Source organism: Microcaecilia unicolor, chromosome 1 (genome assembly GCF_901765095.1).
Source record: "Microcaecilia unicolor chromosome 1, aMicUni1.1, whole genome shotgun sequence".
Taxonomy (NCBI): domain Eukaryota; kingdom Metazoa; phylum Chordata; class Amphibia; order Gymnophiona; family Siphonopidae; genus Microcaecilia; species Microcaecilia unicolor.
In genome coordinates, this window is record NC_044031.1 from 690,813,809 (window position 1) to 690,827,727 (window position 13,919).

At 41.9% G+C, this 13,919-nt stretch overlaps 1 protein-coding gene across 1 annotated transcript in view; it reads left to right on the forward strand.

Annotated features, from left to right (window-relative positions):
* The window catches only part of VPS13C (vacuolar protein sorting 13 homolog C), a 992,635-nt gene that overhangs the window by 557,649 nt on the left and 421,067 nt on the right, over positions 1-13,919 (forward strand). Inside the window, exons 52-54 of the mRNA XM_030188422.1 lie at positions 1,280-1,645; positions 2,475-2,564; positions 13,508-13,663. Coding sequence (XP_030044282.1) covers positions 1,280-1,645; positions 2,475-2,564; positions 13,508-13,663 — 612 coding nt within the window. The remainder of the gene's footprint in view (positions 1-1,279; positions 1,646-2,474; positions 2,565-13,507; positions 13,664-13,919) is intronic.

Genomic DNA, 13,919 nt, shown 5'->3' on the forward strand with positions numbered 1-13,919 from the left:
CGTATCGGGCCCCCTGCACGGACATGAGAGCGCCTCCACACGGAGGTGAGAGGCGCTGTCATGTCAGTGCAGGAGGCCTGATACGGAGGGGGCGGGAGCGGCAGCGATGTCGGGGATGGGAGGGGGGTGGAGGTTGGTGCGCCAGCGATGTTGTTTGGTCTCCAGGCTCCATCAGCAGCACCATCCATTTCCCTCTCTGTTCCACCCTCTGACATCATCACGTCTTTATGCGAGGGCGGGGCAGAGAGGGAAGTCTCTACTGCGCATTTGCGGGTGAGTCGGTCACTTGTCATTTATATGTTTGATATATATATTGATATATATATATATACACACACACATATACATACATACAGAGAGAGAGAATTTTCATTAAATATTGTTCTTAAATCATTTGGAAATTTTTTGAGTCAACTGTGGGACTGCTGTTTTTTGGACCTTGATACCATTGGAACGATCAGATCAGTGTCCTGTGGTGGGTTCCAAATCTGCATTTTCTAATCTGGGCACTAATAATTTTTTTAATTATTTTTGTTGGAGGGGGCGTGTCAGGGGGTCATAGAGTGAGCATCCCTGTGCTAATCATCACAGCTACATTCCTGCATGCTAACTGGTTAATGCAAGATTGTATGAGCCCTTACTGCCTACAGAAATAGGTGTTGGTAAGTACTCCAGCGGTAATTAATTTTTTAATGGCCATAGCAACATTAGCGCATGGCTATTAAAAGAAAATAGAAAATTGGCCATTTTCCGTCTGTGGTAAAAATGGCCTTAGTGCATAAGAACATAAAAATAGCCATACTAGGTCAGACCAATGGCCCATCTAGCCCAGTATCCTGTTTCCAACAGTGGCCATGTGTGTTGAAAAACCCACATAAGGGTACACTTAGGCCACTATTTACTAAAGCTTATTAAATAACTCCTTGTATATCTGAGGGATTTATATTAAACACCAGCAGTCCTTTTGAGGCTGCAGGATTCTATCCTTTCATGTATCCCTTCATACCCTAATTCTTTGGAAATTTTCACCCTCTGTCCCCTCGGTTGACACCCCAGTTGATACTCCTTCCATGCTTCTGCTCAAAGTATTTCAGAGTTGAACTTTGAATAGGAGTTCTCCACCCTTGCAGACAAAATCAGGAACATGGAGATGTAGTCCCTTAGACTTATGAAAATTCTTTACTCCAGATTCTGAAGAAATAGTATTGCATTGAATTACAGGCAAATTTAGAAAACTTGATAACATTTTGCACTATTTATTTGATTTCTTTTCTTTAAGATCTCACCAATTATTCTGAATACTGTAATTACTATTGTGGCTGCCCTAAGACCAAAGATAAAGGAAGAAGATGCCAATAAAGGGATGCCAAGTGATTCCAGGAATTTGTGGGATGTGAAGACTATAGATACTTGCAATAACTGGTTTCTAGGCATTGATTTGGCCAAAGAAACTACAGAAGCTTTGAATTCTGAACAGACAATGAAAAAAGAGAACTTTGACATTGATGTGCAGTCAATTCAGTTCACCCTGGAATGTGGTTTGGGACATCGTACTGTGCCATTATTGTTGGCAGAATCTACCTTTAAAGGAACCGTGAAAAACTGGACATCACTGATGAGTGTAGTTGCCGATACTACACTTCAGGTATGCTGAGAATTAAAAAGATGTATGAATACTGGTGGACTAACTTATTTAGGCCATTCCTTTGCTAGGCCAGTATTTGTACTTGTTGAAAATTTAGTAACATACAAATTGTATATAAACATATCTCTAAACACTTCCTTAGAATTTCATTTTAATTGATATTAGGTATAAATGATTACCATTATAAACCTTGACTCTGTTCAGAAAAGTACTAAAGTTTTAGAATAAGGATTAGATTGGGGGGTACAGTTTTTGCTGATTTGGACTACACCCTTTAAATCACTGAAGATTACCATTTCTTGCCACAGTTCATACAAGTACAACATTGTATTAGATATTTCCATGCATTCATCTCACCCAATTAAATACAAGTTTAATAAACCTTTGTGTTATGATCACCTCCCTTGCTAGCTTATGTACCCCTTTACTACTTGTTCACGTGTAGGGTAAAGCAGTGGTTAGCCAGTGCCATTTTGAAGGTCAGTGCTAGGCTCGGAAGGAGCTGTGGTTGATCATGCCCCAGTTTTCTACATAGGGAGCTGCCAAAGACTTTAATGTGCAAGTCAGCAGGTTAAAATGCATGCTATTTTTTTGTCTGCTAAAGGGGCTGTGTTTTAATGGGCAGCCATAAATATTTAATGTATCCAATAGTAACCTATATTTTAGCAGGCATACAAAAATATTTTAAAGTTGCAATGTTTTATTTTGTCTAACATTCAGGAAAATAATGTAACATTAGTGTCTTTGTAGGATACACTGCTGCAAAATTTAGAAAAAAAATAGCATTAATTGGATCCTACAACATACCTTTTTTTTTTTTTTTTTAAAGGTCCATTATTATAATGAAAACTATGCTGTGTGGGAGCCACTCCTCGAACGAGTAGATGGAGGGAAGAGACAGTGGAATCTGGAAATTGAAGTATGGAATTTGACAGCAGTTAATCAAAAGGCTCTATTTAACTAGTGTGTGTTTATGTATAAATTAGTAGTTGATCATAATCTCCCTTTATTCCATTCCTAGTTGGATAACAATTTGTTGTTGAGGTATTTTGTTTTGAAATTTTATTTAACATATTTGTCCATACCCAAAAACATTGCATATTGCATTCATTACAAGAACATGGAGAGGCATTTTCGATATGACATCTAAGCCTGATTTTGGGCATTTTGCATAAAATGTCCAAAATCCAAATAGGAAATAAGGTCATTTTTGAAACAGAAAAATGTTGTCGTCTTTTTTTTAAATACTGTTTTGAAGAAGTTTTTTTGCTTTGGACTTAATTTTTTTTCAAAAATGGACCAAAAAAAAAAAAGTGCAAAACCTAGAGATTCATGCCATTGGGATATAGGAGGAGCCAACATTTTTAGTAGACTGGTCCCCCAGGTATCCCAGGAGAGCAATGGGGCAACTTAGGGGCACTTCTGTGCACTTCATGAAAATGCTCCCAGGAACACATCTCACTTTTGCTCCCTTATCTTATCCCATCCCTTGAGCCCTCCAAAACTCAGAAGCCCCCACTCTACACCACTACAATAGCCCTTATGGGTGACGGGGCACCTATATGTGAGTACAGTAGGGTTTTGGTGATTTTGGGAGGGGGTCACAGTTTCCACCACAAGTGTGACAGGTTGAGGGAGATAGGGACTGGGTCCCCCACCCTGCACTGCACTGACTACTACTCTACTCCAAGGACCTGCATGCTGCTCTTATAGACCTGACTTTAACATCTGAGGCTGGTAAGTCATATTTTATTCACTTTTTGGGGGGTGGGAGGGGGGGGTCAGTGACCACTGGGATGGGTCACCCTTGATTCCCTCCAGTGGTCATCTGGTCATTTAGGGCAACTTTTTATGCCTTATTCGTTCTGAAATCAGGTCTAGACAAAACTTCTTGATTTTAGTCCTAGATGTTTTTTGTTTTGTTCTATTATGGCTGTAAAATGTCCCAAGTGTTAGGCATGCCCTAATCTCGCCTTCAAAACACTCCCAACATGCTCCCTTGTGATTTGAATGCACTTTTGACAGAGTTCATAGAGAAACATCTAAAATATGATTTTGCAAATACCAATTTGGACGTTTTTGTGAGAAAAACATCCAAATGCTGCTTTATGCCACTTTCTGGACATTTTTTCTCTTTTGAAAATGTGCCTCGTTCTGAACAAGGTTACATCTAACTATATATTTTAACAGTTAATCCCACCCCCTTCTTTTTCCTCAAATACCCTCCTCCTCTCTTTCAGTGTAAATCCACACATTAATATTTACTTTAGACAATGGCTCTCAGATGAAATATACTTCAACATATTGATCTAGCAACTCATATAGCAAGTCTATAGCAGCCAAATGAACTGAGAGATCTGTTTCTTATCCTGTAAAATATTTTAATTTCTCTGTCATAAAAATGTCCAAAACTTAATGCAGCCATTGTAAACGAGTTGTAGAAGTATTTGCCTTCTACCATTTTACCTGAACTCAGTGGGCTGCCAGTGACACATTGTGTGTGTGTGGGTTTAGGAATCTGTGATAGTCCCTCTGCACCTAGTACCAAAACATCTTATTGCAGAGAGGGACACCCCTGTGATTGCTTAAGTCATAGTTTGGATCCCCCTTCAATAAGATTGCATCTGTGGGCAGTTCCACTACATGTGATCAGTCACTTATAAAACCAAATCTTTTTCAACATAAGGGAGAGGATTTACTATCCACTTACAGATCACAGTGGAGGGAAAATAGATCTCTTCATCAGTATTTTTATTTGAATTACAACTAAATTTAGCAAAATGGAAGCCTTAAATGTGCAGCTCTATATTTTAGCAAAAATCTCTGACGTGTTCACCTACAGCCTCCTCCCAGCGAATTTGGTATCTATGTGGGTCGTGGCCATGTAGCCATAATTGCATCATATAAACAGCTAAAAAAAAATGTGGAAACAAACTCTAACCTTAAATAATAAATTCCATTACACCTCCAAATATGATCACTTTTTCATATAATTTTTTTTCTTTTTCTTACGTCCTTAACTTTTTTTTACTTTTAGACATTTGTTAAAAAGGAGGAGAAAAAGCCTCAGTAGTTGCAGGTTAACGCTGTGGAAACTGGGCACTGTTTGTCTGGCCCAGTAAATTTTCAACATGGAAACCACAGCTCCTTTCCACTTAGACCAATCATTGGCAAAAACCTCCCAACACTCTTCTTAATTTGCAGCAAACTTATAATGTAATTACTTTTCTTGTATCTGGTCACAGAGCAAAAAAGCAGTTAACTGTGCTCAAACTTCATCCTGAAACCAGCGGGGACTCGTTTCACCGCCACTGGCTTTTTCAAGGGAAACTATCTGGTTTTTTTTTAAGGCTGCATGAAAAATAAAACATGTGAGTGATAGGTTAGAAAAAGTTATAAATACACCAACTCCCTCGAGACACACATCTCTCACCATGTTGTTGAGACCCTCCCATTCGCCGGCAAAGATTCTTTTACATAAAATGGCGCCAGTTCTTAAAAAGACTCCAATACTGGCGTTAACAAGTGATGATAAATTAAAATTACTTTGCTTTATTGACATGATCACAAAAACACTGAACGTTGAATGTTTGTTTGTTTATTTATTAATTTATGGTTCATTTCTTTCCCACATTTTCCCACACATGCAGGCACAATGTGGCTTACAGAAAATTAGGGGGAATTACAAATTATGAAGATACAGATAAAGCGAAAAAAAGGTTAAACAAGGGGAGCATGGACAGTGGAAAACTAAGCAGGATGGGGAATGTAAAGGGGAATATTAATCAGCAGGGGAACAAGGAGAGTAGATTGCAACAAAGAAGTAAGTCCAGTAATTTCTTGAAGAGGGTGTGGTCCATTTGCATTTTGAGGTGCCTCGGCAGAGCAGTCCACATTTTTGGGCAGCAATAGCGGAAAGAAGAGGAAAAAATCATCTTGTATTTGACGCCCTTGCAGTTTGGAAAGTAGAGTTAAAGATATGACCGGGCAGCAGGCACAGAATTCCTGAGTGGAAGATCAGTCAAATTGAGCATGTAGTCCGGGGCAAGCCCATAGATAATTTTATGGGTTAAAGCACAGATTTTAAAGGTGATACGTTCCTGTACAGGTAGCCAATGAAGGTTGTAGCGCAGAGGCTGAGCATGTGCGAATCGATTCTTACCCAAAATCAGTCTCGCGTCTGTGTTCTGGACTGTCTGGAACTTTTTTAGAAGAGAGACTTTGCAGCCCGCATAAATCCCACTGCAGTAATCAAGATGAGACAGTACTAGCCAGTGCACAAGGGTACGAAACAGCTCTCTTGGAAGGAAATGTCTTATGCGCCGGAGCCTCCACATAGCATTAAACATTCTTTTGCAGACCAGTTGCACGTGATTGTCAAACTTTAGGTGCACATCCAGATTCACTCCTAAAAGACGCAAACTGTTGGAAATTGGTAGAACATAGCCTTGAACTGGAAGAGTAGTTTCAGTGAGTGGGCTATGGGGGGGACAAGAGTATGATACATTGGGTTTTGTCCTTGTACAGTTTAAACCGAAACACCTGAGCCCAGTGTTCGATTGTGGAGAAGCTAGCTTCAATGAGATCAGCTATTTCGGATACGGTGGTATGAAAGGGGATGTAGATGGTTATGTCGTCGGCGTAGATGAACGGATTGAGGCCTAGGTTCGCTAGAGCTGTGGCTAACAGTACCAGCATGATGTTAAATAATGTTGGAGAAAGGGAACCCTCTGGTTCCATTGATCACAGGTGGTAAATCCAACGCTGCTCACAACACAGCAATGATTTGTCCCAATCATCACCTCTAATGTTTGGAAAAATCTGATCAATTACATGACATTCAAAGTCCTTAAACTGATGTTGACGCACAACGTTATGTGCCTTCAAAGGAGCGCCCTTCCTGTTGTGTAATAAACTGTAACGGTGCTCATTCATGTGAACATTTAAACAGCGCTTGATCTTTCCAATATACAGTTTATTACAAGCGCATTGGAGCAAATAAATTACTCCATGGGATTTACAATCCGTATGATTTTTCAAAACATACACCTTGTTGTCCACTGGATTCCGGAAGGATGTACATTCCTTCGTGATTGTACATGTTTGGCAATGGCCACATTTAAAATGTCCCCTCAATTGATTAACCTGTAATGTTTTCTGTTAATACTGCTGGGCTCAGCAAATCTTTACGATTTTGTCCCCTGGAAAAAGCAATATGCAGGAAATGATCCATGAAGGCTGGATGTGATTTCATAATATCCCAGTTGTTTTTAAAGATTCTGGCCACCTCTTCCCCTTTTTTGTATATTTAACCACACAGACATCCACCTTGGAATCTTCTGAGTCCCAATGTTTCTCACATAATAACCATTCACGGTGATCATAGTTCTTTCTTGTATATGTGGAATTCAAAACACTTTAAGGATAACCTCTTTGTTGTAAATGAACTTAAAATGTACGGGCTTGTGCTTTAAATGCAGAATTCTTAGTGCATATCCTCTTAAAGTGCAAAAATTGTGAATATGGCAGGCTGTCCTTCAGACGTCTGGGATGGCAGCTGTCAAAAGAAAGTAAAGTATTGCGCTTGGTCAGTTTCTTATATACACGAATTGTAAATTTGGCTCCAATCTGTATAACTTCTACATCCAAAAAGCATACACGTTCCTACACATTCCATGGAATACATGGAAGTAAACTGGATTGCCAGGTTCCACTAGTTCAGCCAAACTACAAAATTCTCTAAATCCTGAAAATTGCCTTTCCAAAGTAAAAAGATGTCATCAATGAATCTCTGCCAAAGGAGAATCGTATTCCAATATATAGAGTCTAGTAGCCAATCTTGTTCAAACTTAGCCATAAAGAGATCCGTGATAGTGGGAGCAAATGTTGCACCCATCACTACCCCTGAGATTTGTAAAAACAACTGGATGTCAAAAAGAAAAAACATTTTCACAAAGGACTAACTTAGCTAAATCAAAAAGGAATTCAGTGGGCACTTCATGAGGTCTTGACCTTGACTCTAGGGCATCCCAGATAACAGCAAGAGCCTAGTCCTGTGAAATCGCTGTATATAATGACTTGATGTCTAAAGTCACCATTGGCATAGGATCATAAGGATCCTTATCTATTTCTAGAAGAATCTTCAAAAAGTGGCACGTATCTCTAATGTACGAAGGTATGGAGGACAGTAAAGGCTTCAAAAAAACAATCTACAAAGGAAGAAAGTGGTTCCAACAAAGAACCCTTTGAGGACAAAATAAGTGCATCCAGGAGGTTTGTCCAGACTTTAGTGCACATTGGATAAAGCATACAGAACTGGAATCCTTCAGAACTGAGGGTTAAAAAAATCTAAATTCTCTAATAGTAAGAAAACCCAAGTCCTTTTCTTATGTCAAACCCTTGATGACACCCTGTAACCTGAGTGTTCCATGATGTGTAGAGCTTTTCATGTGAGCCGCTCTTGTGACGGTGTGACTCACTGAAGTTGTGCTGTGCTGTATGTACAGCCTATACTGAACTCTCCACTTCACTTCCTAAAAATGTATTCAACAATTATTTGACTTATTTGGTCTTTTTTGTTTGATTATTAGTTGGAAGGATTCTACTGCCGTCTGTCAGGCAAGTGCCGCTGGGTTTTCACATTGTTGGGATTGACTTTCTACTGATTCCTTCAGCTGGAGTCAGACTTGGGCCCCTGTGGTATGGGGGCCCAGGGCAATTGCCGTGTTTACCACCCCCTAACACTGGCCCTGCAGGCAAGTTAGGACTGTTACATATATAGTCCTACTAGCACTGATAATTATCTGGGCATCAACACTGAATATTCTCAGTGCCTAGATAACTTTGTGCTCCACCCCCACCCCCCCGGACCACCCCACCACTGATCAGATAGTGCAGTGGTGGTCACATGATTTCAGCAGCACTATCTAGTTGTATCATTGAATATAATATGGGGAGCTAGTCAGCGTGGTTAACTCCCACTGAATATTTACCCCATTATTTTTGTTTGCTCATTACTTTGGGCATTTTATTATGGACAAGCAAAATAAAAATTAAATACATAAAAATTAAATGCAAACGCCGATGCCCATAATACATTTACTACTACTACTACTATTTAGCATTTCTATAGCGCTACAAGGCATACGCAGCGCTGTACAAACATAGAAGAAAGACAGTCCCTGCTCAAAGAGCTTACAATCTAATAGACAAAAAATAAATAAAGTAAGCAAATCAAATCAATTAATGTGAACGGGAAGGAAGAGAGGAGGGTAGGTGGAGGCGAGTGGTTACAAGTGGTTACGAGTCAAAAGCAATGTTAAAGAGGTGGGTTTTCAGTCTAGATTTAAAGGTGGCCAAGGATGGGGCAAGACGTAGGGGCTCAGGAAGTTTATTCCAGGCGTAGGGTGCAGCGAGATAGAAGGCGCGAAGTCTGGAGTTGGCAGTAGTGGAGAAGGGAACAGATAAGAAGGATTTATCCATGGAGCGGAGTGCACGGGAAGGGGTGTAGGGAAGGACGAGTGTGGAGAGATACTGGGGAGCAGCAGAGTGAATACATTTATAGGTTAGTAGAAGAAGTTTGAACAGGATGCGAAAACGGATAGGGAGCCAGTGAAGGGTCTTGAGGAGAGGGGTAGTATGAGTAAAGCGACCCTGGCGGAAGATGAGACTGGCAGCAGAGTTTTGAACCGACTGGAGAGGGGAGAGGTGAGGCCAGCAAGAAGCAGATTGCAGTAGTCTAAACGAGAGGTGACAAGGGTGTGGATGAGGGTTTTGGTAGAGTGCTCGGAAAGAAAGGGGCGGATTTTACGGATGTTGTAAAGAAAGAAACGACAGGTCTTGGCGGTCTGCTGGATATGAGCAGAGAAGGAGAGAGAAGAGTCAAAGATGACCCCAAGGTTTCGAGCTGAGGAGACAGGGAGAATGAGAGAGCCATCAACAGAAATAGAAAACGGGGGGGAGCGGGGAGGTGGGTTTGGGGGGGAAAATGAGAAGCTCGGTTTTGGTCATATTTAATTTCAGGTGGCGTTGAGACATCCAGGCAGCAATGTCAGACAAGCACGCTGAAACTTTGGTTTGGATGCAAGGTGAGATATCAGGGGTAGAAAGGTAGATTTGGGAGTCATCAGCATAGAGGTGGTAGGAAAAGCCATGGGATGAGATTAATGAACCAAGGGAAGAAGTGTAGATAGAAAAGAGGAGGGGACCAAGAACAGAACCCTGAGGTACACCGACAGGCAGAGGGATAGAAGTAGAAGAGGATCCACCAGAGTGAACACTAAAGGTGCGGAGGGAGAGGTAGGAAGAGAACCAGGAAAGGACAGAGCCCTGGAATCCAAGTGAGGACAGGGTATCGAGAAGTATGCTGTGATCGACAGTGTCAAAAGCAGCGGAAAGATCAAGAAGAATGAGGATGGAATATTGACCTCTGGATTTAGCCAGTAATAGGTCATTGGAGACTTTAGTAAGCGCAGTTTCAGTTGAGTGGAGAGGGCGAAAACCAGATTGTAATGGGTCAAGAATAGCATGTGAGGAGAGAAAATCAAGGCAGCGGCGGTGAACAGCACGCTCAAGTAATTTGGAGAGAAAAGGAAGGAGGGAGATGGGTCGGTAATTAGAGGGACAAGTAGGGTCAAGTGAAGGCTTCTTAAGGAGAGGTGTGACCACAGCATGTTTAAAGGAAGCAGGGACAGTCGCAGTGGAAAGTGAGAGGTTGAGAATGTGACAGATAAAAGGAATAAGAGTAGGAGAGATGGCATTAAGAAGGTGGGTGGGAATGGGATCAGAGGAACAGGTGGTACATTTTGAGGAAGAAAGGAGAAGTGTAGTTTCCTCAATAGTAACTTCAGGAAAGGAGGAAAGGGAATGAGGGGAAGGAGAGAGAGGGGAACGGACTAGTGGAGGGAGAGCTGGTGAGGTAGAGAAAGCAAGGTTTATCTTTTGAACCTTGTTGTGAAAGAATTCAGCAAGGGTCTGAGGAGATAATGAAGGGGGAGTTGGGGGAGGGGGCACCTTGAGGAGAGAGTTCAATGTGGTGAAGAGAAGTCGAGGATTAGAGCCAAGAGAGTTGGTCAGTTGGATATAATAATCCTGTTTGGCACGTAAAAGAGCAGATTGGAAGGAGGTCAGCATGAACTTAAAGTGTAAGAAATCAGCAAGGGCCCGAGATTTCCGCCAGAGGCGTTCGGCGGAGCGGGTACAGGAACGTAGGTAGCGGATATTAGAAGTCAGCCAAGGTTGGGGTTTTGTACGCCTTACAGGGCGGGTCATCAAAGGTGCAAGAGTGTCTAAGGCAGAGGATAGAGTATTGTTGTAAGAAGAAACAGCCTTGTTGACAGACGTGGATGGTGCCACAGTAGAGAGGAGGTTTGAAACATGGGAGGATAGAGATGAAGGGTCAATGTCGTGAAGATTCCTAGATAAATTAGATAGGATAGGACGGGACTGGGAGGGAGGAGATTTAAGTGTGAAAGTTATAAGATGGTGATCAGAGAGGGGAAGATCGGAGGCAAGGAAACTAGAGGGTGAACAGTTGGAGGAGAAGATGAGATCAAGACAGTGACCATTTTGATGAGTGGGGGAGGTGGAGCATAGTTGGAGATTAAAAGAGGACGTTAAAGCGAGTAACTTGGAAATATAAGAGTTGGAAGGATCATTAGCAGGAATATTAAAGTCACCAAGGATGAGAGAGAGGGGGAGGAAGGATCATGGAAGAAGGCAAGCCAGGCATCAAAGTCACTGAGAAAGGATGAAAGGGACTTATCAGGGGGACGATAAATGACCGCTATTCGAAGAGGCAGAGGAGAGAAAAGGCGGATAGAGTGGACTTCAAAGGAGGAAAAACAGTGAGATTGAAGTGGAAGAAGGGGTTGAAATCTGGAGGAGGGAGAGAGAAGTAGCCCAACACCGCCCCCATGGCCAGCAGGGCGAGGAGTAAGTGAAAATAGATAACCACCATGGCACAGGGCTGCGACTGAAGCAGAGTCATCAGGTCAGAGCCAGGTTTCTGTTATGGCAAGCAGATGGAGGTGAGGCGAGATAAAGAGATCCTGGACATAGGGGACTTTGTTACAGATAGAGCGGGCATTCCATAGGGCGCAAGAGAAGGGCAGAGAAGAGGAGGGGAGTAGAGGAATAGAGATGAGGTTAGAGAGGTCACGGTGAGATCTGTAGAGTTTGGATAATACATTTGTTTGCCTATTCTTCTATTTCCCTCCTATCCTAACATTAGCACACTCTACCTGGGCAAGCCACTTCTCTGTCATGCTCTGAACTACACGGGCTAGCTACAACAACCACAGGGCTACTCCATCGTCCTGCTTACTACAATGGAAAGCATTCAACTGTGTTGTGCATCTTGGAGCTGTGTCACTTTGCACTACAAGGAATGCCCCTTCACAGGCTCCAGTGGTATAGGGTTACCATTATGTCCGGATTTACCCGGTCTGGGCAACCGGGCAGGTTTTGCCAATCTGCCCGTTTGTCCAGAAATCCGGACAAACGGCAGATTGCTGGCCTCCCCTCCCCTTAGTTACTACTGCTCTAGTGGTCTAGTGACCTTTTTCGCCTTCGGAGCAGAAAAGAGCCTCCTCTTTCCTGCCCGGAGCGCTGCCCTGCATGCATCCTTCTGTTCGTGATCGCGACGTCATTTCAAAATGGCCGCCGAGAGTTGAAGTGACCTCGTGAGACTTCAGCTCTCAGCGGCCATTTTGAATTGGTGCCGAGATCACGAACAGGAAGGATGCATGCAGGGCAGCGCTCCGGGCAGGAAAGAGGGGGCTCTTTCCTGTCCCGAAGAGGTCACTAGACCACCAGGGCAGTAGTAAGGTAAGGGGAGGGGAAGTGATGAGGTGTGTGACAGGGGGGAGGGGAAAATGTGACAGGGACGGAGCGAAGGCATGAAAGGGGGTGGGGTGTGAAAGGGGCAGGGCATGTGTCCTCCTTTGGGGGGGGGGGGGGCAAAATATGGTAACCCTACAGTGGTACAACATAGAACTCTAGAGATAGATGCTTCCACTAAGGCCCTAAGCGTGCTGTATAATATTTTTAATTCCGTTTTTCATAACCTTCTCTTCTTGCTGTTCTCCCCTGCCCCTGTTCCTGCACTCAAACCTTTCTGCAAAGTAAAACTCAAAGGTCCATGCCTTCTTAACAGAGTGAGAGTTGCCAGTGGAGGAGTATCCTAGTGGTTAATGCAGTGAACTTTGATCCTGGGGAACTGAGTTCGATTCCCACTGCAGCTCCTTGTGACTCTGGGCAAGTCACTTAACTCTCCATTGCCCCTGGTACAAAATTAGTACCTGAATATATGTAAAACCGCTTTGAATGTAGTTGCAAATCCTCAGAAAGGCAGAATATCAAGTCCCATTTCCCTTTCCCATTTTTGTAATATGCAAAACAAACAACAACCTGTTTTTTAAAATGTTATTTATCAACTATATTGGCCCTATGTGTCACATTGCAGTAATATCTGTTAAATTGCTTATTAATTTTTAACAACCAATTAAACAGTGCAGTATCAGTAACTGTGCTGCAAGGGATAGGTGATAAATGAATTTCCTTGATTTTAATCATGCTACTAGAATGTACCATGATAGCTTTGTAACTACTTTGTAATTTCAGTGAGCTAGCTGTTAGCACATCATGTGCATTAGAGAATAAAATACCCGATAGCCACACAATGCAAACATGAACTTTATATTTTAAATGGTTAAAAGGTTAAAGCCATATGTTTTGTGATGTGCCAAAAAGGAAATTTCACATTTGTAAAGGTTAATTGTATTTTGAAAATTACTGAATTCCAACTTAGTTAAATATTCTACTTTAACGGGCAAGTTAATTATTGCTACATTTTCCCTTTAGATGAAGACTAACCCTGTCCATGATAAAAATATGATTCCTGGAGATGATTTTGTTGTCCATCCTGACCCACAGACTGCTATTAACATTTCTTCAAAGGACACCATGAACATCACAGTATCCAAATGTTCTCTTGGTGTGTTCAGTAATTTAGCCAAGGTACAGAAATAACTCAGATTTTTTTCAAAGTTGTTTTGAAAATGTATGCTTTCTAAATTTGAATTCTTTAAAATGCTGTGCTTACTATGTGCTATGGGGGCAATTCTATAAAGGACACTAAAAATCTAGGTGCTAAGCTAGTGTTCTGTAACAGCAAATTTAGGCACCTAATGCATTATAGAATACTAGCGTAAGTCGGCAATTAGATGCCTAAAGTTAGGCGCCACTGCTTATGCCTGCTCTATGACAGATGTAA